Genomic DNA, 23,061 nt, shown 5'->3' with positions numbered 1-23,061 from the left:
CAGCGAGGTTATCTTAGCTTCTTAACCCTTTACAGGTGAAAGAGTTTTGCCTCTGGCCAGGAGGGATTTTATAGCACTGTATACGGAAAGGTGGTTACCCTTTCCTTTATATTTATGACACCCAAATAAATTTGTTAGTCTCTAAGGTGCCACAAGGACTCCTCGTTTTTGCTGATACAGACTAACACAGCCACTCCTCTGAAACCTGAAATTCAGTAGTTCATTTAAAAAATTCACCTGTCTCCACAATTTAGAAATGTTTCACCTTTTGGAAGAATTCAATATATTTCTTTCTAAATGCTTACAGGCACATGGACTTTTCGAAACATCTCAGCTCCTTTGCGTGCATCCAGTAAAGCAATGTCTTGTGGAGTGGAAACAATCACTGCCCCTGGGAACAGAAAACATAAAATTAGGTTTAAAACTTATACTGTAAATTATACTACCAAGCTTATTTTGGAGTATTTTACTTCACTGAAGAAAAAGTTGCTTCTTTATATACTTAAAATATACGCAAAAAATAAAAATGATGCTGAAGAGTTTAGTTTTAGATTATAAAATGACCGGACCCAAGGTTCCCAAATTATGGTACAGAGAGCTAAAATACATTATATGCTTTCTAATATTATTTTTCTATGTAAACAATTGTTGTAGTTGCTATATTATTGGGAGGGAAAGGGAGTGCTGCCCATGCAATCACAGAAGGGAAGAGAGATGCTCCATGAGACAATGTGTTCATAAAAATGTGGTCCACTGTATGAAAAAGTTGGAGAACCTTTGGATTAACTGTAACAATAGCCTATCTCCAAGTAATAAGGCAGACAAGACACCCTATGACCAGCCCACTGGCTTTGTGACAGGGTTACGCCAATTGATACAAGTGATCTATGGGCATGAGCCTGCAACCGCTACACTAGGAATAGTTCCTCTGAGTGCTTTAGGATTTCTCATGTGAACAAGACTACTTGCATGAGTACGAATATGTATGTTTTGGCTTTTTGTCTAGAAATACGGGTTTTTTTACATCTGTACAATATGCCCAAAGCACTTCAGCCTTTTTTCTCAAATCATTGTCTTTACATCAGCATTAGTTACTATTTATTCCACCAATGGACACCAAGTATTCTCAGCAAGCGTCTATGTTGGAATGCATCAAGTTTTCTGTTATGGGCTTCTGCTATTTGCCCAGTTTCAAAATTATATAACAATACTGGTATCATAATAACATTGTACAATTTTATCTTGGCTCTTGTGTGAGTCTCCCTGTTTTTCCAAATATTTGCCAGTCACAAAAAAGCTCTATTTATCGTCCAAATTTTTGCTTACGCCTCCTTACAGAGTTGGCACTCAGCACTAACTGTGCTTCCAAGATATACAAAATCACTAATAATCCTGTAGTCTTCACCATCAATCACATAAGCGCCATCATTGCTGACTCCTCTTTCAACAATCATGACTTGCATTTTCTTTTGGCTTATTCTTAATCCTACTTTAGCACCCTTGCTTTTAACATTAATAGTTATCATTTTCATGGCATCATAATCCATGTACAACATGTCATCTGCAAATTCAGGAGCTTAAAGTTTTCCTCTACTCCACATAACTCCTGTATCTTCCTTTGATGTTGCTCTATCATAATGCAGTAAAGAAAGGGTAATAAAATGCCACACTCCAGTGATGATATCAAACCAATCGGCCCCTGTCTTTCTCTCTCTTACAGCATTTTGACCTTTATAAAGCATCTTGATCAGTGACACTGTTTATAGGAAACTTTTTTGTTGCAGGATCTTCCTCAGCAACTCTCTATGAATGCATTCAAAAGCCTTGGTGAAATCTATGAAGTTCAAGACTAATCTTCTATCATAGGGAAGCCCTTTCTCAATCAATCGTCTCAATATAAACATGTGATCTACACACAATCTTTCTGGTCTAAAGCCTGCTTGCTCATTACACAGTTTTTCATCTATATCCAGTTTGACTCTGTTCCACAGCATACTGCAAAACACTTTTCTAGGTACTGAAAATAATGTTATTCCTCATAAGTTATCGTATACCACTTCTTTTTTAATAATTTACCGATCCCACCTTTCTTCCAATCCTCTAGGCAAAGTTCTTTTTCCCAAACTGTATTATAAATTAATATCCAGATCCATCCTTTAGAAGGTATGCCTTGAGGAGAAAACCCATTGTCTTGCTGAATACCTATTTACAGTCTCTTCGAAGACCCAAAATGGATAAAGAAGTGACTAAGATTCACAAGTGTGCTTGTTCTGAGCCAAAGGACTCCTCATTATTATGTAATCACAGGAAAAACTCTGGGCTTTAAAGGACTGTTCACCAGCCACAGCCCTTGTTGGAGTCACAGGGCAATCTCAGGTAAGCTTAGTAGTATGTGTGTAGGTTCTTTTATTGTTTTTAATATGTTTTCTCTAACGTTTTTACTATAAGAATACATGTGCTTGCTTATAAAGAACTATGTGGTAATGAACTGTGGCAATTACACTATTTATAGCCTTCGAAGAGTAAGCAAAGTACAGAGGCATCCTGTTTAGGCAGTCTTCCTTGCTGGGGAATAACACGGTGTAGGCAGGGAACTGTGCAGCCTGGAAAAAATCTCAGTAAGCAGGGAGAGAGATGCAGGTCTCTGCCCAACAAAGGTGATAGCTAGAGAAGTGAAAGCCTGAGAGTGGGTGTCCTTGCTGGATCATGGAGGGGGAATACAGATGCAACTGCCCTGAACTGTGACAGACACCACTGTGACTTGGGAAGTATGATGATAACTGCTTACACACCTGGAACAATTTCTTGGAGTTGCCTCTCATTTATGCTTCTTTCGCTTTTCTCACTTTTTTTGTCAAGCTATTCTTTCATCTTTTGGATACAACTTCTTTATTTCTAACTTTTTCTGCATACTCCCATTGCAGGATGTATTGTCATTTGCCATATTTTAGCTGCTTAATTGCATTCTCTACTTCTGCTTCTAAAATTGGACTGGATGAAGACGACTCCATTCAGACCGTATTCAGTACCCTACTCAAGCAGGCAAGATGACATTCACGTGGACGGAGTTGAATAATCCTTGACAATACCAACCTTAGTGGAATGGGAATTAGCTGACTCGAATTATAAGAACATGTTTTGTTACAAATCACAATAAAATTAATTATCCTCCAGTGTTGAACGACATAGAGGAACAATGGGCTTGCTTTAGAGATGTTTGCTGGAAGCCACCACAAATTCACTTGTATCAAGAGGATGAAGAAAAGAAGTGTGGATACAGTCACACATGGAAACTGATAGAGGGAAGAAAAGCCTTAAAAGAGAGGCAAGCATAGGTAACACAGCAAGAAAAACAACTAACAGTGCAAGGGTAGACTCTAGAGAGACAAAAGTTATGTCAAAGATGAGAGAAAACAGCTGGATAAAAAAGCAAGAGAAGGTGAAGAAGCATCAGAAAGAGGTGACTCTAAGAAACTGTTTCTGGTGTGTAAGCAATTGTCATTATGGTTTCACAGAGTCACAGTGATACCATAAAAGCAAAAGATGGAAGATTGTAAACACAAAAGGAATCATGGTGAGAACATTTTAATGGAGTATTCAACCAACCGCAGCCAACAATTCAAATTAATAAATGTGAAGAAAGTGAAGAAGTAGTCCCGCTGAGGGGGGCAAGGAAACGCTAAAAATGATCTGTTAAATATCGCAAATTCCCATTTCTTACAAGCTAGTTTAACATGTGTGGTAAAGCAAAGATCCTGCACCCATGAATGGGAAGTATCAAATACAATTTATACATTTTCCCATTGCACCTTTTTGCCCAAAATTAATAAGAGGAGTAAACAAAGCATTGCCAATATCAACAATCTGATTCTAGGGCCTCCTATATTTTAGAGTGATGTGACTCTCAAGTAGTTATGTACTTCAAAACGTCCTCATCCACATCAAATCACAGAAATTGTTATTCACTTGCCATGTTTAGACCAAAGTATAGAAGTATCAAGTATTTATTTCTAACATTACATTTTTGTTTGCTCTCCATTGCCTACACTACTTTCTTAAAACATTAGCCCAGTAAGTGTTCCCTCTCCTCTGCAACACTATCTCCATACCCGTCCTGGGCCCATTACTAATCCCTCTGTGGGTCCAACGATCAGCATGGGAGGAAGAGGTGGAGACTGGGAAGTAACAGAGCATTATTCCTATAGTCCCACACAATTTACCCAGGAAGATATTGCAGCTCAAGGGTATATTGTCTTTTCTGCAGAGCCTTGACCAAAGGAGTCTTGATGGGAGCTGCAATCAGGGAGCTTCTGATAGTGTAGTGCCAATATAGACACACTGTCAGATTTTAGGTCGAGTATGGTGCCAGAGCTGGTGTGGGAAGCACAAGGTCCCTACATGGAAAGCCCTAGCTGTCCATATATCCCACGATCAACACAGGTTTGGGTTTAATCCAAATGACCTTAGGAGGAGATCTTATGCTACCAATGGGTTAAGGCTGGGAGGGTGGGCAGTGACATTTTCTCCTCCACATCCCCTTTGACCTTCAGAAAAGATGATCTGGGCCACTGACAATAACATTTCTTTCCCAACTAGTTTTGTTCTTTTCCCTTTGCGAGCACTGAGTTCTTCTTGTTTCTTCAGGAGCAGAAAGCAATATAAATCTCTTTAGTTTATCTACCTCTATTGGCATCATCACCAAGGACAGTACATCTTTGGGAAGGGAGTGAGAACTTGTGCTCCCTCTACTGACCATATAGATATAGTAACAGCACAAAAATCTTGCATAATTTCAAAACAGTGGCTCAGAGAAAAGAACAGGTTTTTTTTAAAAAAAATCTATATAAATTATGATAATTTGGTGAGTTTTCTCATCTGATGCTAAAATGATTCCCTATGGCCCAAACTACTTAACAGTGTCCTCAGTATTTCTATCCCATTCTCTTCCAAATTAAAATGAGATAGACCTTTTCCTAATTTAAATTTCTTGTATCAAAATGTAAATTCAATGAGGTCTCCAGCAAGTACCGCATATCAACAGTGCCTGCAATAAAAATAAGTATTTAGTATTTATTTTCTTTTTATTCAAGGAGAATCTGAACCATTTTCAATAACTTAATTTCTGAAAGAGTTTAGCCAAACATAGCTGAGTATTACAGTATAAGTGCAGTTCTGCTCTTACAGGGGTAACAGTTTGTATTCTGGTTCCATTTATAAAAGGTTTATAAAGGGTTAAGAAATGATTAATAGATGCTATAAGCATGTTACAGATGTGAGTAGTATGTGTTGTAGATGGTTATAAGCCATGGATATAACCTACCTACTGACTCACTGGATTCTATAAGAATATATAACAATTTATTACAATATCTATCAATCATTTAACCCTTTATAAACTACTGACCACTGGAACGTTAAGTCTAACCCTCAAAAGTGACTCTCTAAATCCTGAAGAAGAGCTCTGTGTAATTTGAGAGCTTGTCGCTCTCACCAACAGAAGCTGGCCTAATAAAAGATATTACCTCACCCACCTTGTTTCTTTAAAAATGTCACGCTGGGCAATTGTGTCTCTACCTTCATATTAAACATGGTCTTTTTGAAAGGTTTTCATTTGGTTGGTATGTTTTTTGTTTAAATTGTCAGCACAGCAAACTCACCCTGGGATCTGAGGCTTCAGGTGGGTTTTTTGTTTTTTAATACATAACCACTAGTAATAGAACTTGTATAGGCCAATTTAGGCTCTAAGGGACACATGTGCAACTCCACTCCTTTCAAAATTGTCACACAGGTGTAACTGAAGTAAATAGTTCTATTGATGCACAAGAAAGAATCCAGCTCTCTACTTTTTTGCTGTGTTGGCTCTCCAGGGTTAATAGCAGCCAACAATAGTAAAACATTACTTGATCCCTAAAGTAATCAAATATGACTGAATTCATACATGCAGGAGGTCTCTTGAAGAAAAATGTGCAATTTTTAAATAGTTGCCTTTCAGACTGAACCATACACAAGGTTGATTAATTGCACAAACAAGAAGTTGAACAGATCAAAATGCTATCACGGCATGTCCTGAAATTCTTCATATTTTATGTGCACATTTCTGTGCAGAAGAATAATTTCTGTGCCTTGAGTATACTACAGACTTCTAAGTTCAGCCTGGATAAATGTAAGTGACTAATCTACTTGTTTTTATTTAAGTAATTTGGAAATATATTGGTTGAAAACCACTGATGTGGGTTGTACTAATACAAACTATTCTACTATAATTTTAATATTTAACATGCATAAAATGAAATAACAGTAGCGTGTCAGTGTTATTTGCATTCCATTCAACTCCAGACATGCAGTTTGATCACTGTTAATATACATCACATTAACACTGACTTCTGACTAGGGAGCTAATCTTACACAGGAAGTTAAAAGCATTGAAGGAACTATTCTACTTTTTTATAAAAAAGTATCTGCATACATTGGAACTATTCAGAATTTATCGGGAGGAGTGCAGGTCACAAGAGGTTATGGAATGGGCCTTGTGTACAGCCAAATTCTTGGCAACCTAGAAATACTACTTAATATATAAAGGAACATGAGTAATGGTAATTATCTGCCCAGCAGTGCTGTAAATGTAGTGCTCTGGACAATGAGATACAAGGTATCTCTGTAGCATCTCCTTCTGCAGATACAGAGTGACATGGTGTTCTTGGAAGGGATCTGTGATGGGGTGTACCTGGTCTTTGTGGCCCCCAGCTGGAGGCCCCGCAGTCCTACTACACCCTGCCCCAGGAAAGGAGTGGCTAGAGAGATTCATGGAAGTCCAGCAGGCTCAGATAAAAGGAGCTGCAGGGCCTTAGCAGGTCAGTTTGTAGTCGGGACAAAAAGAGCAAAGCACAGAGCTCCTCTCTGGCCAAAGGAGCTCAAGGGATAACCAGAGTTTGTTTGTGGCTGCATTTGCCTAAGCTGAGAGAAAACCTGAGGTAAAGGGACCAGGTGGGAAGAGACCAAAGAAATAACGGCAGAAGACTGAAGTAAGCAGTATGCGGCTACTGTTTACAGGATCCCAGCCCACTACTCAGGGTTCCCCCAACCAGGAAAGTGGTATCAACCCCAAGACAGGGACAAGGTTTATTGGGAAACCCGAATGAAGGATTGAATTTAAAGGACTGAAGGCCCTAGTAAGAACTCTTTTGCTACCCCAGAAAGGGTTCATTTTGATTGTGCGACTGGGCCACTGAAGACCTGTCAAGTGAGCTCAACAATCTATCAGGGGTGCCAAGTGCGTGAAAGGCCTGCAGTACTGCATGCATCAGCAGGTGGCGCTCAAGAGGTGAGTGCCCCCATTACAGAGTCACATGCAGACCGCAGTGCAATGACAGACGGCTTGATCTGACCATGTCTCACACTTTCCTCCAGCTTTGAATCCCCCTTTTCCACTAAAAGAACAAGATTCTTTTAGACAAGATTTCCAGATTGTAGATAAACTGAAGAATCTGTACTGCCTCCACTCTATAACTGCTTTGAGCTGCTCCCATTGTGATGAAATGTCTTGTTATTTTTCAGATAAATTTGATCAGATTAGGGATGAGCTGTTTGCTTCTGTGGTGACAGTGCAAGGTCTGGAAGGAACCAAGGGCCTTATTTTCTGTGCTAGAGTTTCAGCTGGTGATGCTCACTGAGGTACTGGAGGTGTGGAGAAAACTCAGTCCCACAACCTGTACTTTGGATCCATGTCCTTCCTGTTTTCTGAAGGCTAGTGGAAAAGTTCTTGGTCCTCGACTTGTGGAGACTGTCGATACTTCTGTTAGAGAGCAGGCTGCCTATTGTTTTGAAGGAAGCACCAGTGTTTCATCGTTAGTTTTGACTTTGCTCAGAAAGTCATTGTTTGATGTTGACACTCTAATTAATTCTTGGCCAGTGTCACATATTCCCTCTTGGGTAAGATTGTGGAGAGAAGGCTGTAGTGAGAATTCTCTCAGTACCTAGATTCCTTTGATCTCCTTGACTCTTGTCAGTCTGGGTATAGACCTGGCCAGGGCACAGGGACTGCATTGACGGGTGTGGATGAAGATCAGGTGTCCATGCCGATATTATTAGGTCTACAAGATGCCTTTGATCATGAATTGTTGTTAACTCACCTGAGGACACTGGTGGGAATGAACAGGGCTTCCCTTCAGCATCTTCATTCTTTTCTCTTGGAGAGATCTCAGTGGATAATAGCTATCATTTGCTCCTATTCCTGAAGGGCTCTTAGATGTCCTGTACCACAGGGTACCATGCTGTCAACCCTCCTGTTCAACATATATATGGAGCTGTCGAAGGAGGCATAGGGAGCAGTATTTTCAGTATGCTGATGGCACCCAGGTGTAGATCTCTATCTCATCCAACTCTGACTGCAGTTCCACACCTCAGCCCATATCTAGTTGCGACTGGGTCATGCAGGAGAGGGAGTTGTCTGAAGCTCAACCCACACCAGATTGAGGTGAAGGAGGTGGGTTGGGGAAAGCAGCAAGAGGAGATGGGGCACAACAGGAGTCCCTTTAATTGAGGGGGTGCATTCACCACTAGTTATCAGGGTTTACAATTTAGGGGCAGTTCTAGACCCCAAGCTGCTGCTGGATGATAATATTACAGCAGTAACCCAGTCCACATTTTAACATCTGTGTCTGGCTAGACAGTTGTGACCTTTCCTTTTGGATGCAGATCTTGACAACATTACCCAAGGCCCTGTTACTTCAAAATTAGACTATTGCAATGCCTTCTTCATGGCGCAAAGCCTCAATACATTCAGAGGCTGAAGCTGATGTAGAATAAAGCAGCTTGCTTACTGAGTGGAGACAACATGCTGGGAGCATAGGACAACAGTACTCTGGGATCCATGCTAGTTGTCTACTCATTTCAAAGTAGAGTTTACGGTGTTAACTATGACCTATAAAGCCCTGAACAGTCTCAGAACTGCCTGCTTGAGAGACTGCCACTCTCCCTGTTCCATACTGCCACAGCAACAATCCGCAGAGGTTCTCAAGGTGGATCCCTTTTTGTTAAAGGAAAGGGGGCTGCTAGCAGGGTATTTACTGTGAGGTCTCCTAGACTCTGGAACTTGCTCCCCCTTGATCCAAAATAGCCCAAATGTGACACTATGGGTACATTAAAAAAAGAAATGTGTTTGGCAGGATTTTGGGAGATGGCTGAGAGTATGTTCCTGAAATGATAATGGGGAAGAAAGGACTTCTTTTTTTTTGTAGGAGGCTAATTGGTTGAGTTCCTGTCTGAATGACCATTTTTATACTGTGGGGATTATGTTGTGATATTAATTAAGTATTAGGGCACCCAGAGCCTTTGTACAAACATCTTTTTTATTATATAAATCAAAATAGTCACTGCCTCGGAGACTCTGCATACTTCTCCCTTTTCTGAGTTATCAGCTCTTGCCTCTTTCTGCCTTGTCACACTCCACCAATCATACAGCCTTGAATGCTCACTTGCCTGATTATCTACAGATTAAATCAAAATCTGAATGTTCTCCTTTGATGGACAATCATTCTTTTTTTAAAAAAAGCACCACTTCTGGGAAACTTTCAAGCCAAGGGATGAAAATGTGGTGAAGGAGGTCTAATTTCCACAGAAGAGCATATGTTTTATTTGTAAAGGAAGACACGGCACTAAGGTGCAGCTTTAGTTACCTCCAAACACCATCCTATAGTCGGTATGTTTTAAAGCATTTATTTTGTCACCCTCTCAGGAAATAACTAGAGAAGAGGATACGGTATCATTAATCATATGGGGGTCTCTCACCTTTTGTAACTGTCAGACCAATAGTACCCTGAATGCATCCGATGAAGTGAGCTGTTACTAATAAATAAATAAATTTGTTAGTCTCTAAGGTGCCACAAGTACTCCTTTTCTTTTTGCGAGTACACTTGTTGTATCTTCCTGTTCATAATACTTGGTCTACAAATGTAGCCATCACAGCTGATCTAGTACTTATCATATATTTACGCCTCTGTTGGCAAAGCCCAGAGAGTACCTCAGATAGTAAATACAGTATACTGTGCTGCTTTTTCCAATACTTAGATACTATTTTCCAGGACTAAAAATGTTCATAGAAGTCTGACTGAATATATAATCACTTCAAACAGTCCCTGAAATATGTGTTAAATCAATCTGCGTGCACCATCAAAGAGATACTCACATTTAAATCTATATTGAAAAAGTTCTGAGCCATTCATGCATTAACCTGTACTATATTTGGATCTACAAATTATATTTATAATGTCTGCTGTGGACAGAAGACTCACACTGAAATACTAAGTGTGTCCAAAAATTAGATAACCCTGGGTAATTATCCGCATTCTTCAACCACCAGCTGCGCTATATCTGACAAAAGAAAAAAAATTTAGTATATGAATTATATCTTGATGAATAAAACAAAAAAAGTTATATAGTCACACCAATGAGGATTATAGATCTGTCCACTATTTAAATTGACCTAAACCTATAAGGATTTTCTTTAAGTGCAATCATACAAAAACTGCACTGTGGAAAACTGGAATGCATGTATGGGACAGCATATGACATGACACAAATCCATGTGGATGTCTGAATCAACATGCAACAATCTCACACAACAAACCTGAGTTTTAACAAAAAAACACCAGCTAACTTCTGCAAAAGTGCCCACAAAAAGCTGCCAAAAAAGGCTGCCTTGCTGACTCGCATCAGTGAGAAAGACTGGAGGATAGAGTGAAGTGTAATGAACAGACTAAAAGATGTGAAAATGACAGTATTTGATTGGATGCATTCCAAACTGGATTTGCATAAGTATAAGGGAGATCCAGTGGTTACACTAGTGGGTAAGTTCAAAAACACCTTTGAACGTAAATTGTATGGACAAATGTGATTTGCTCCTGTTTGGTGGGTTCTCATAGAGCCACATTTCTACAAAGGGTTTTGGTCATTCCTCTTCCCAATGGACCAATGAACAGAAACCCTACCACTGAGCCTGCCATTTCAGCTGGTTCAAAGGGACACAGAACTTGAAAAACCATACATTCTTCTCCCCTAAGGCATGCAATAACATCCTAGAAACATCAATTGCAATTTTATTTCAAATCGGATTTGAAATTCTCCAGTTTTATGACTTGCTTTTATATGTTAATTACTGGGCAGACTGAGAGGGTTGTTTGCACATCTGTGACTTTTGGTTCATGGGCAGGAGCACGACGACACATGATGAGGAACTACTCTGGAAGCTACATACTCTCTCCTCTGTTCACTCTGTAAAACTGTGAGGCCAACACCTCTAGTCTGTAACAGACATGAATTTGAGTAAATTTATCATCTTGCCAATGCATTATATCATGGCTAATGAAACTTTTTACTAATGTATGCTTCCTGCTTCTATTAATTATTATTATTTGTAAGCTAAAGTTGATCCACTCCAAAGTCTACAGAGTAGAGGTTGGAATGACATTGGTTCTACCTATCCTGTGTCTGTTCTGTTAGAGAAGAGAGACTGTCAGTCTCCAATGCCATCAATCTGTCACATTTCACTAAAACTAATTCCACTTTCATTTAAAATAAAGGGAGAAAAATAGGCAATTTTATGTAGTTTAAAATCAAGCTTGATAATTCAGACTGCCTAGGAGGAAGAAAGGGCCTTATAAATACAAACCTACGTCCTTCTTTCTCTCTAAGAGATCCAATTCCTACTGTCCCTGTGGCCTTCACTGCCCGATGGGGAGATAATCTTCCTAAATGGAGGAATAGATAAATATATCTCTTGGCTATAATTAAATATATATTCATTATGGAAGCTAACCCTAGTTATCTTTAATTTATTCTTCTATATCCAATTTATTCTGGATTTCGGACTTTTTATTACACCATACATTTATATATTGTAGGCCAGTTTCACATACAATATATGAAGGATTCACCTTATCCCCTCCACTTCATTAGTTTATGCCAAATGGCTACCAATTTGATACTGAACACAAAAATTTCCAGCTTCCCAAGTCACAGAGAAGTGTTAAGAAATCAGCAGGCTACCCCAAGTATGTGCGTTCAATATAGATGGCGAGGCACCCATCTCTGCACACTCCATAAATTGAAAGTGAAATGGGAAAACAACAAACAGGTCAGAAGGAAAACAAACATGAAGGGAATGTAATCAATCGTTTCCACTCTAAACTGACTGAGGGAACTGCAATAAAATTCCTTATTGGAAGGCAGATCAGTGGCGGAAGAAAGGAGTTCTTGCCAAACAAGAAAATACATCAGTTTTATCTAGCCACACCTTGTTCAATAGTTTTGTTGAAGAACTGCAGATAGTATAAGGAAAATAATAGAAGGTTAAAAAATCATGCTATATAACTTGTATCTTGACTGGAATGTGAATCAGAGTGATAAAATCCATAGTGGTTTCCTACCCACCACCCCTTTAAATAAACAGCTGTAGACACACACACCTGCCACCATTTGCTCCCTCCAATCAAAAGAATGAGGATGATTTTTTCGCTAATATCACATATGAGTCAGAGTTAAAAAATATATTTCATTGTCTTGTTTCTTACCTGTCATTTGGGTATTGCTCCTACTACCTCCTCTTTGACTGAGGGAATTATCTGTATATGATGTTAGGTTTAAAAAAAAAAAAAAATCTGGAAGAATTTTTTGAAGTGTCAATTCCTACCCTACAACCAAAATGTTGTAACCCATCACCGTCTCATTTCTCATCTAAGCAAACCTAAAAACAACCAACCTTTGCCAGTACAGTTTTTTTCCTGATTGTGGGAACATGTGCACATGACTGGCATAGGTTTCATGTAGTGAAATCCCTCCACTCCAAGTTTCTTTGAAGACAGAATGAAAGTTTCCATACACTGCCTGTTCTAAGAAAGCCACAGTCAGATAGAATGGAGAAAATGTAATGCAAACACTACATCTGACATATGCACACCTGCAAATCAAGGCAAATATAAACTTCATGCACACCACACTTGAGACTATACTTCTAAATACAAAAAACTAAGCTGTGTAGTAACCTTGAGAGAAAGGATTTATACCACTAGCACTATCATAATCCATGTTACCCTCAAGAGAAACACAAAGTACATGAAAATTAGAGAAGTAACCGATGATGGGGAAACAGACTCTTTCTGTAAAAAATGAAAGAGAACACCCAACTAAGAATAAGATGGCAACATAGAAGAGAGCAGCAGAATATTGTATGCAACTCTGCTAGAATTCATTTAGACCCATGTGACACTGGGTATGTCTAAAGAAAAACCTGTGGCATTGAGTCTCAGAGCCCAGGCCAACTGATTTGGGCTCAGTGGGCTGGTGCAGCAGCACTAAACAAACAAAAGCTGACCAGGAACATCTACACTGTTGTTTTTAGCTCCACAGCCCAAGCCCTGCAATTCCAAATCTCCCAGGGCAGCCAGGAGCTGCAGGCGGGCCCCCACTGCCTGCAGTGGCCAGGAGCTGCAGAGTTGGCAGGAAGACCCTGCAGCTGCTGGCCACTGGGGCTGAATTCATGGAGGTTGGGGGAAGTCATGGATTCCGAGATTGCCATGACCTCCCTGAAAAAATCATAGCCTTAAATCATAATGCTTATAAGGAGTCCTTCTAGCCAGACTGCAAACTATACAAAACGTACAACAGCGAGGAAATTCTGGAGAACAGGATGAAGCTCTATAAATCACCATAATCATCTACCCAAGGAAGACCCAAGGAACTATAAATCTAATCAATCCTTGTCTGCTGTGTTCATTTTCAGCAGAAGCACGATAAACTTATTATTACACTGTATTTCAATCAGGCTAGAATCAACCTCAAACTAACACTCTCTACATAAATGACTACTGGGAATGACAAATGAGACCTGCTGCTGTGTACTGCTAAACCTAACTAGAGAAAATTAGGAATGAAAAAATAAACTTAAATTAATACTGTGGTCAACATCCTCTCATCCCTCAACCCCACTATGCTAAAATAAAGCCCCGTCATTTTAGTGTTTAAGTTTAAATGCCATTCTTAACTCAGCCCAGAATTTAGGGTCACCTGAAGTTATGAAAGCTCAGATTCATAAGAAGATATCTTATCAACAGCAACCACCAGTTTTAAAGATGACAGAGAGAGAGAGAAACAAATGAATGTGTCAACTTTTCTGTTTCTTTAGAAAGTTTTAAGAAGGCCTGAATATAATTTTTTTTAAATTGTGCTTTTTTTTTTTTTAAAAAACAGGTTAGAAAAGAAGATTTTGCACACTCTGCTTCTCTTGGAAAACCTCTATGGACATATAGAGAACAAGTAGGTTTATAAGAATCACAAAAACACTGGAAATGAAATCTGATTAACAGTGGATAAATAATTTTCATTCTGTTTAAACAGTGGTTCTAATTCTCCAACTTTTTACACTAGCGTAACTCTTTATATTGGCATAAAATGGCTGCAACTGACAGAAGAATCATGCACATTTTTGTTTACACCTGTTTAATTCAAAGAACTGGCAAATACAGTTAGAAAAAAACCTCCAGTGTTAAGAGTTAATATCCTCACTTTGTCAATTAATAATGTACAGAGCTTCCAGTGTATATGGATAGGATTATCTACATAATAAATGGAACCAAAATAACTAAACAGATTGTAATTCACACCTTTAGTTATTTCAGTTCAAGTTTGTGTGTGGACATACTTGTTTCAGAATATAAAAGTGCTCGATTTCAAAATTTATTAAAAACTTTATTAAAAAAAAAAAACCGAAGTTTTTTCTAAATAAGGAAGTTCTTTTCAGTATGTTATAAAACTCTTATCCCAGAATCAGAATAAGCCATCTGGTGGTTTATACCAAAATAACTATTCTTGAATAATTTAGGAATAGCTATTTCAGTAAATTTCCAATTGTAGACAAACCCTAACTTATGCTCTTAAGCAGCTTTCAGGTCTTACAAGCACTACTATCAAAGGCAAACCTGTGTCTGTCTGATCATTGTTAACAAGACAAAGCCATAAAGCTTTATATAGCAATTGTTTGTTTGTGACTTATCTAAAGTTTTTTTTCTTTCATATAACTCATTTATTCTCATATTCTCCTTCAAACACCCTTTCGGATAAAGATAAAGCATACAGAGCATGCTCAGCATACAATATCCTGATTGCACACCACATTCAGTGGTGATATAAGGTACTAAAAAAGTGTGGTATCCGTAGATGTTTCTTAAGTACATGCTGGGATTTCTGCACAAGCCTTCAGTTAGCAAATATAAGTCAGCTCCTTCAAAAACCTAATATAGTTTTAAAAATAAAAGGAAACAGGTTTGACGTTCCATATAGGGTGAGGAATTCCCACCTCAAGATGCACAAACAAACATTTTTCAAATGATTTCTTTTAAAAGGAATTGCTGACAGGAAACAAGCAGTGAAGGAACACACACAAATTAGGTAAGTAGTTGACAAATATGTTTGTTAGAAAGAACAACCATGTAATAAACAGCTTTTAGAAGTATACCATACAATTTTATATTCTATTAGCAACTTGTTAAGAGCCTTAGGCACAAGTGAAATAACCATCGAAAATGTTTACTATTACTTCAATTGGCTACTGCTTAAAAAGAAAAGTAGGAAGGAAGGAATGCCAAAGGAAATGGATGTATGCATGCCATGTGAGCTTGTCTGTTTGTAACTTTGGTGTCAACAGAGTGGAAGCTGTACAAGGCAATACCATATTATTTTCCTGAGATATCAACATATTTAGCTGATAGCAGCAAAAGTATTGGAGCAACTTATCTAATTAAGCTAACAATTGCCATTGACATTGAGTTATTGTATCTTCCTGGAAACATAATTTAAGACTCCACTCTCTCTTTCTTCTGTCAAATACTAATAGTGGTATGTAATCTATCACTGAAATCAGCCTCTGTACCAGATGACTGGAGGATAGCTAATGTAATGTCGCTTTTTAAAAAAGGCCCCAGAGGCAATCCTGGCAATTACAGGCCAGACAACCTAACTTCAGTACCAGGCAAATTGGTTGAAACTATACTAAAGAACAGAATTGTCAGAACTAGATGAACATGATTTGTTGGGGAAGAGTCAACATGACGTTTCTAAAGGGAACTCATACCTCACCAATCTATCAGAATTCTTTGAGGGAGTCAACAAGCATGTGGACATGGATAATCAAGTTGATATACTATACTTGGACTTTCAAAAAGCCGTTTCACATAATAGAAGAACCAGGGCTTACCCAATGACATTAATAGGCAGCAGGTTTAAGACAAACACAAGGAAGTACTTCTTCACACAATGCACAGTCAACCTACAGAATTCATTGCTGGTGGATGTTAGAAGGCCAAAAGTATAAGAGGGTTCAAAAATGAATTCGATAAGTTCATGGAGAATAGGTCCATCAATGGCTATTAGCCAAGATGATCAGGGATGCCACGCCATGCCCTGGGTCTCCCTAAAATGCTGACTGCCAGAAGCTGGGACTGGATGATGGCAGATGGATCACTCAATAAATTGCCCTGTTCTGTTCATTCCCTCTGAAGCATCTGGCACCGGCCACTGTCTGAAGACAGGATACTGGACTAGATGAACTATTGGTCTGACTCAGTATGGCCACTCTTATGTTTTAAATTTCTGTCATTCATTCTGTTCACTGCTGACGGTGGTCTCTGACAAAGCATATTAGATGGACAAGCCTACAACAACTCATTCAAGGCCTGATCCTGTGACGAATGCCTTTGCCTTTTGACAGGCAGCATCTTTAATTCCCACTGTGATCAATGGGATTTGTGGACACTGAGTATGACACAGAGTTGAGCCACATGAGTTCAAATCTCTATCTAAAATTCAAATTCAGAACACCGGGGAAAGGAGGATCCATTAGTGTGTTAAAGCATGGTGTAGTTTACCTGATTAAGCTTTGTGCATTAAGAAGATTGCTTGACTTGTAACTTAAAAAAAAAACAAACTTATCAAGACAAACTTTTTAAAACTATATTAGCATTCATATGCCACAATGAAAAGTGACAGGGAATATATTTTCTAATATTAACTCTACCTCCATCAATTTATAATGCAATTGCTTTTTCCCAGAATATTGATTTGTTCAACTTTTCTATATTTCCCAGTCTAACTTTAAAAAAAAAAACAACAAAAAAAAAACGGACACTGCTGACATTTTAAAGATTCTTTGTACTTTTCATCAGCATTCAGAGAATAGTTTCATATTATGTTTCTACACATTTCTAGTATCTTCAACTGCATTTTCTAAAAGATTTTTCTATTGCTATGAAGAAATAAATATATTGAAATCTTTGAAAAAGAGTCACAGTAAAAGTGTACCTGTAACTGGAACATTCTGTGAGACTGATAACTGTACGTCTCCTGTTCCAGGTGGCATATCAATTACTAAGTAGTCCAGTTGACCCCAGTCTACCTAAAAAAAGATTGCAAATGCATTTAAAAAAAAAAAAGAGTTGCAGTCTTTAGGAGAAACAGCCTGAAATTCAACTTGGTACAATGTATAATAAATGCATCAATGGCACACCTCAGGAGACTGATATTATGAATCCCTTCTCGTCTTGCTTTTAGCAAGCAATCAAGACAGATTTTCTAAACAATTTGCAGATTTGTTGGCTATTTGAAGCTATGCCTATGAGCATAACTTTGACATTCTTATGAAGGATGATCTTTTGACATTTTTCTCACAAAACGTAATCACAATCTCATTATTTTAAGTTGTTTATGTCAGAAATGCTGACTCATGTAACAGAGGTCATAAGAAAGTGTTATATAAATCTCAAGTCAAATTACTACTTCTTGTAATAGTATTCCTTAGTAATTGTTTTCATTAATTTTTAAAACAATTTTGCTCACTGTTTATAACTTCTTAGATGCTTGAAACTGTATAAATTGCCTTAATTTTTTTTCTAGTTTGTTATTGCAGTGTTACTCATGCATGAAGAGCTATCAAGACTGGCTTTTTATTAGGGAAAAAATAGCAGTGAAGTATTTGTTAAACAAAATCAAAGGAGATAATTATATAGATTTAGCATGTTCATAAGACACACAAAGAATATATAGGTTAGATTTGGTGTCTAACAACCAGCAAAGCTTGCTGTTAAAAATACTGGGCCCAAATCTGGGGTGCTGCGATTATTTTGTATGATGTAAAACAAGCATATAGTTTGCTTAAACATTTCCTGAGGAGATTTCCATGCATCATGAGGCTCCCAGTTCAATGCCAAGATGGTATTAAGTGGAACTAGTGAGATCTAACAACCACTGGGTCTTTCCTCTCTCCAGCACCGAGGGAGGCTTTTGAGAGTACAACCGGATGGGAAAAAAAAAAAGCGGGGGGGGGGGGGGGGGGGGGGAGGGGAGAGGAGGCAGAAGGCCGTGTTTCTGATGATAAACACATTGGTCATGGGGTGACCTTTTGGTATATGTCTGACTTACACCTACCTGTGTAAGATAGAGCCTTCGGCTGCTCTAATTTAGGAGAACACCTAGCAAGTAATGGGATTTGGCTAGACTTTTTATTTTACATACTGAATCATAATCAGCAGCATGATATAAGGTACAAACGCCTGTCAAATTACCATTGTCCCCCATTTCTTGTTGTTTATCAGCAGTGCATGCATTACTCTGTTTTCAATATGTCCTTGTACAGCTAATCATCTGGTGAGGACAATATACTTATCCCAGCAACTGAGTTAGTTGCTGCAGGCAGATCAGGACTGGAGCTACGATCTGTGGTCCTGAGCCAGCTTAGCGCTTTCGCTAAGATTTTTTCTCTCCTTGGTAGGAGGTGCTGCAGCAGCAGAATTTTTTATGTCCAGTGTAACCCACATTCCCTTTGGCTATAGGGGGATGCCCCATTAATGGGGGCAGAAGGGAGAGAAACTAAGAGGTCAGTAAGAGGCCAACATCAATTTTTGTTTTGTTCTTACATTAAAAGTTTGTGAAAAACTCTTTGTAATTTGTGATAACTGGTTTTGGTAAAGTGGAATCCTGGTACATGGTATCCTGATCTTCAAATCCCCCAAAACTGCTCAAATTAAACAGATGGATTATAATTAAGTATGGATGAGGTGCAAACTAACAAAACTGAGGCTCCCCTCACTTAGTGCTGCTTTAACTTACCCCCCTCTGCTGCCCTACCAGAGTTTTCAGTATGCATCATCAGATCAAGTTACAGCAAAGAAAAAAGTTACTTACCTCTACTGTTAACTGCTGTTCTTCAAGATGTGATGTAGATGTGTATTCCACATAAGTGTGTGCACTCCCAGCACACCAAAGCCAAAGAACTTTGCCTAAAGGGCCCATAGGGGCAGTGCTTTTGCCCTGCAGCCCTAGCCCCTCCTCTGGCTGTTTAAGGGCTGCACCACCCTGAACCTTCTCAGCTCCTTCGCATTGAACATTGAGAGCACAGACTCTGATGCAGAGGGGACAGAGGTTGGGTTGTGCAATATGTTTGCATCACATCTCCAAGAACAGTTACAGTACAAGTAAGTAGCCGTTTTTTCTTCTTCACGTATATGCAGCCGTGTATTCTACGCAGGTCACTCACAAGCACGAGTGGCAGGTTTGTAGAAATTTTGGTGGTTCCCAGAACCCGCCCCTGCCCAAACTCCGCCCCGCACCTGCCCAAGGCTCTGGGAGGGGGAGGAGGTCTGCGGTCCAGGCCCTAGGCTGGGGCAGGGGATTGGGGTGCAGGCCCTGGGAGGAAGTTTGAGGATGGGAGGGGGTGCAGGGTGAGGGGTCCGAGGTATGGGAGGGGCTCAGGGCAAGAGTAGAGTTGTAGGGGGTGAGGGCTCTGTCTGGGGCTGGGAATGAGGGGTTTGGGGTGTGGGTGGGGCTCTGGGTGAGAGTAGGAGTGTGGGGGGTGAGGGCTCTGTCTGGAGCTAAGGGGTTTGGGGGGTTAGAGAGGCTCAGGGCTAGGGCAGAGGGTTGGGGTGTGAGGGCTCTGGCTGGGGCTGGAGATGAGAGGTATGTGGTATTGGGGGGTTAGAGAGGCTCAGTGCTGAGGCAGAGAGTTGGAGTGCAGGGGGATGAGGGCTCTGGCTGGGGCTGGGGCTAAGGTGTTTGGAGTGTTGGAGGGGCTCAGGGCTAGGGTAGAGGATTGAGGGTGTAGTGTGGGGGTGAAAGCTCTGGCTGGGGGTGTGGGCTCTTGGGTGGGGCAAGGCTGGGGATGAGTTTGGGGTGCAGGCAGGCTGCTCTGGGACAGGGGCCAGAGAGGAAGACTCCCCCCACCCCTTTCCCTGCCAGCAGCAACAAGCTCTGGGGGAGGAGCCCCCCTTTTCCGCCCCCCCAGCAGCACACTCACCCCCACCACTGTCACTGCATGTGGTCCTAGGGCTCCTTTCAGGTGCAGGAATCTCCCTCGCCTTCCCCATGGTGGGTGCCGGGGGGTGCTGCATGCACCTCCTCCCCTGCTGTTGCCCCTGACTGAAGCCTCACTGGGGCTGAGGGACGGGGCAGGAGCGGTGACTGTGGGCGGTGGGTAGGCCATGTGCTGGTGGAGTGTCCCGCCGGAAAAGGGAAGGGTCTGAGGTGGAAGGGCAGGCTCAGTCAGTCTGCCCTGGCAGTGGAGTTGGGGGGCACTAGGACCCTGCGGCAGCAGTTGCTGCAGGGAGGCAGCATAGAGCTGCAGGGCAGAGGCAGAGACGCTCTGCTCCAGGGCGGGAGGGGGAGGGGGGGAAGAGCCCCAGGGGCAGCAAGAGGGGGCTGGGGGACACTAGGGGAGGCACGGGGTGGGGGCGGCAAGTGGGGTCAGGGGGAGACACCCGGCACCAAATATTGGTGGAGCTGGGCCCCTGGGCTCTGAATATTGCTGGTTCTAAGGCACCCCATGGAGAGATAACTCGCTGCCCCTGCTCACAAGTAGTACTCACAGGAGGTGTGGCTCGGATTCTATTTAAACAAGGTTTCAGAGTAGCAACCGTGTTAGTCTGTATTCGCAAAAAGAAAAGGAGTACTTGTGGCACAAATTTGTTAGTCTCTAAGGTGCCACAAGTACTCCTTTTCTTTTATTTAAACAAGGTCTGCTGGATTACCTTCCCAAAATATCTGATCTGGGTGCAGTGCCATGGCATAGTGGTTTGTAAACATATGTATAGAGACAAAACAGCAGCCCCGCAAATGTCCACTATAGGAATGTTACTTAGAAATGCCATCAGCATTGCCTCGGCCCTTGTGAAATGAACTTGTACCGTTTGGGAGGCACAGTCTGAACTACTTTGTATGCTGTCATGATACAGGAAGTTATCTACCTAGAGATAGTCTGTGGTGAGACTGCTTGCATATAAAACAAACAGATGAGACTAAGAACAGAAAGGTTTAGTCCTATCCAGGTAAAAAGCTAAACATTGCCTGACATCCAATGTGTCAGGACACTATTCATCTGGGGTTGAATACAGCTTAGGGAAGAACACTGGTAGAAATATTACTTGTTTCAAGTGAAACTGAGAAACCACTTTAGATAAATACTTAGGGTGCAGCCACAGGGTTACTTTGTCTTTGGAAAATTGCATATAAGGAGGATCTGCCATCAAAGCTTGCAACTAACACACTCTCCTTGCAGATGTTATCACCAAAAGAGAGGCAGAAAAGGGAGAAAGAAGAAGTTGGCAGAGGCTTGAATGGAGGTCCCATAACGGCTGCTAAGATAACATTAAGGTTCCACAAAGGAACTGGTTCTTTAACCTGCGGGTGACTCCTTTCAAGAACCTCACAACCATGGAGCTCAAAAATACCCATTTCCCATGGATGGGTGAATGAAAGGTAAAGAATCGCTGCCTGGCGCATTCTCAATGAACTAAGTGCACAATCAGACAACTGAAGGTGTAGCAGGTATTCCAAGATGTCCTGGATACAAGCCATCTTCTGTAGAACTCCCTGGACTAACAACCACATAGAGAACTGCTTCCACTTGGCCAAATAGGCCACTGTGGTGGAAGGTTTTCTACTGTTAAGTACGATTTGCCAGACTGCCTTCAAACACCATTGCTCCTCCTTATCTAACCTTGCTGGAGATGCAAGGAGTTGAACTCTGGATGAAAAATCAGACTGTGATGCTGAATAAGGAGGTGAGGGCAAAGAGGAAGAGATATGGGAGGCTGAAACAATAACATGAGGAGGTCAGAGAACCAGCAATGTCTCAGCCATGCTGGAGCAATGAGAATGAGCTTGACATAATCCAATTTCAGCTTGAGAATGACCTGAGGGATGATCAGAATCGGACATAAAGCATACAGGAGTGCCAAGTCTCAGCTCAGATGAAAAGCAGTGGTCTGAAAACCCAAACTGAGATCCCCTTTAAAGTAAAACAGAAAGCATTTTTTGTCGTCTCTCATGACCAGGTCGATTGTTGGGATGTCCCAAACTGTAAAGATGGACCACAGGATGCTGAGCTTCAGGGACCATTTGTGATTAAGGGAGACATTTCTGTCAGGTCATTCTGGAACCCAGGTACGTGAATGGCCATGGAGATCATATTTTCCCCAATGCACAACTGCCAGAGCCCGATCGCCTCCTCACACAGCATGTTGGATTGTTCACATAATACATCACAGTGGTATTGTCAGTAAGGATGTGCACTGATGAGTCCCTGATGATCTCAAAGGGCATGACAGACATTGTAGATGGCACAAAGCTTCAGGATATTGATGTTCAGAGAACCTTCCTGTTCCAACCACAGGCCTTGACCTTTCAGTAACCCAAGATGTGCCATCCAACCTATTAAGGAGGTATCAGTGACAACAGTCCTGGTCAGTGGAAACCAAGCGAAGGGAACACCCAGACACATATTGCCCTGAGACACCCACTACCATAAGGAGCTAGGATCAGCAGAGAAAGTTGGACCACTCTGTCCAAGTGGTGACTGTTCAGATGATAGACTGACTTCAACCATGTATGAAGGAGGATGAAGGTACAACCTGGCATACTGGACTAGCAGTCTGCATGCAGCTGTATGACCTAGCAACCTCAGGCATGCTCAGGCTGTGGCTGTGGGTAGAGACTGCAGTTCCAGACATAGGTGGCAAACTGCGTGGA

At 40.8% G+C, this 23,061-nt stretch overlaps 1 protein-coding gene across 6 annotated transcripts in view; it reads right to left on the bottom strand.

The window, feature by feature from the left end:
- NUBPL (nucleotide binding protein like) overlaps positions 1–23,061 on the bottom strand; it is a 153,515-nt gene that overhangs the window by 43,752 nt on the left and 86,702 nt on the right. For all 6 annotated transcript variants that reach the window (XR_005225548.2, XR_006291800.1, XM_043549708.1 and 3 more), the window contains exons 7-8: positions 17,347–17,440; positions 306–391 (exon numbers count right to left, since the gene is read on the bottom strand). Coding sequence is in view for 4 of the 6 variants with exons in the window: in XM_043549708.1 (XP_043405643.1) it covers positions 306–391; positions 17,347–17,440 (180 nt within the window). In the remaining 2 variants the exon portion in view is untranslated. The remainder of the gene's footprint in view (positions 1–305; positions 392–17,346; positions 17,441–23,061) is intronic.

The sequence above is a fragment of the Chelonia mydas genome, chromosome 6 (assembly GCF_015237465.2).
Source record: "Chelonia mydas isolate rCheMyd1 chromosome 6, rCheMyd1.pri.v2, whole genome shotgun sequence".
Classification (NCBI taxonomy): domain Eukaryota; kingdom Metazoa; phylum Chordata; order Testudines; family Cheloniidae; genus Chelonia; species Chelonia mydas.
The sequence above is the reverse complement of the archived record's forward strand: the minus strand, read 5'-3'. Positions and strand labels throughout refer to the sequence as shown.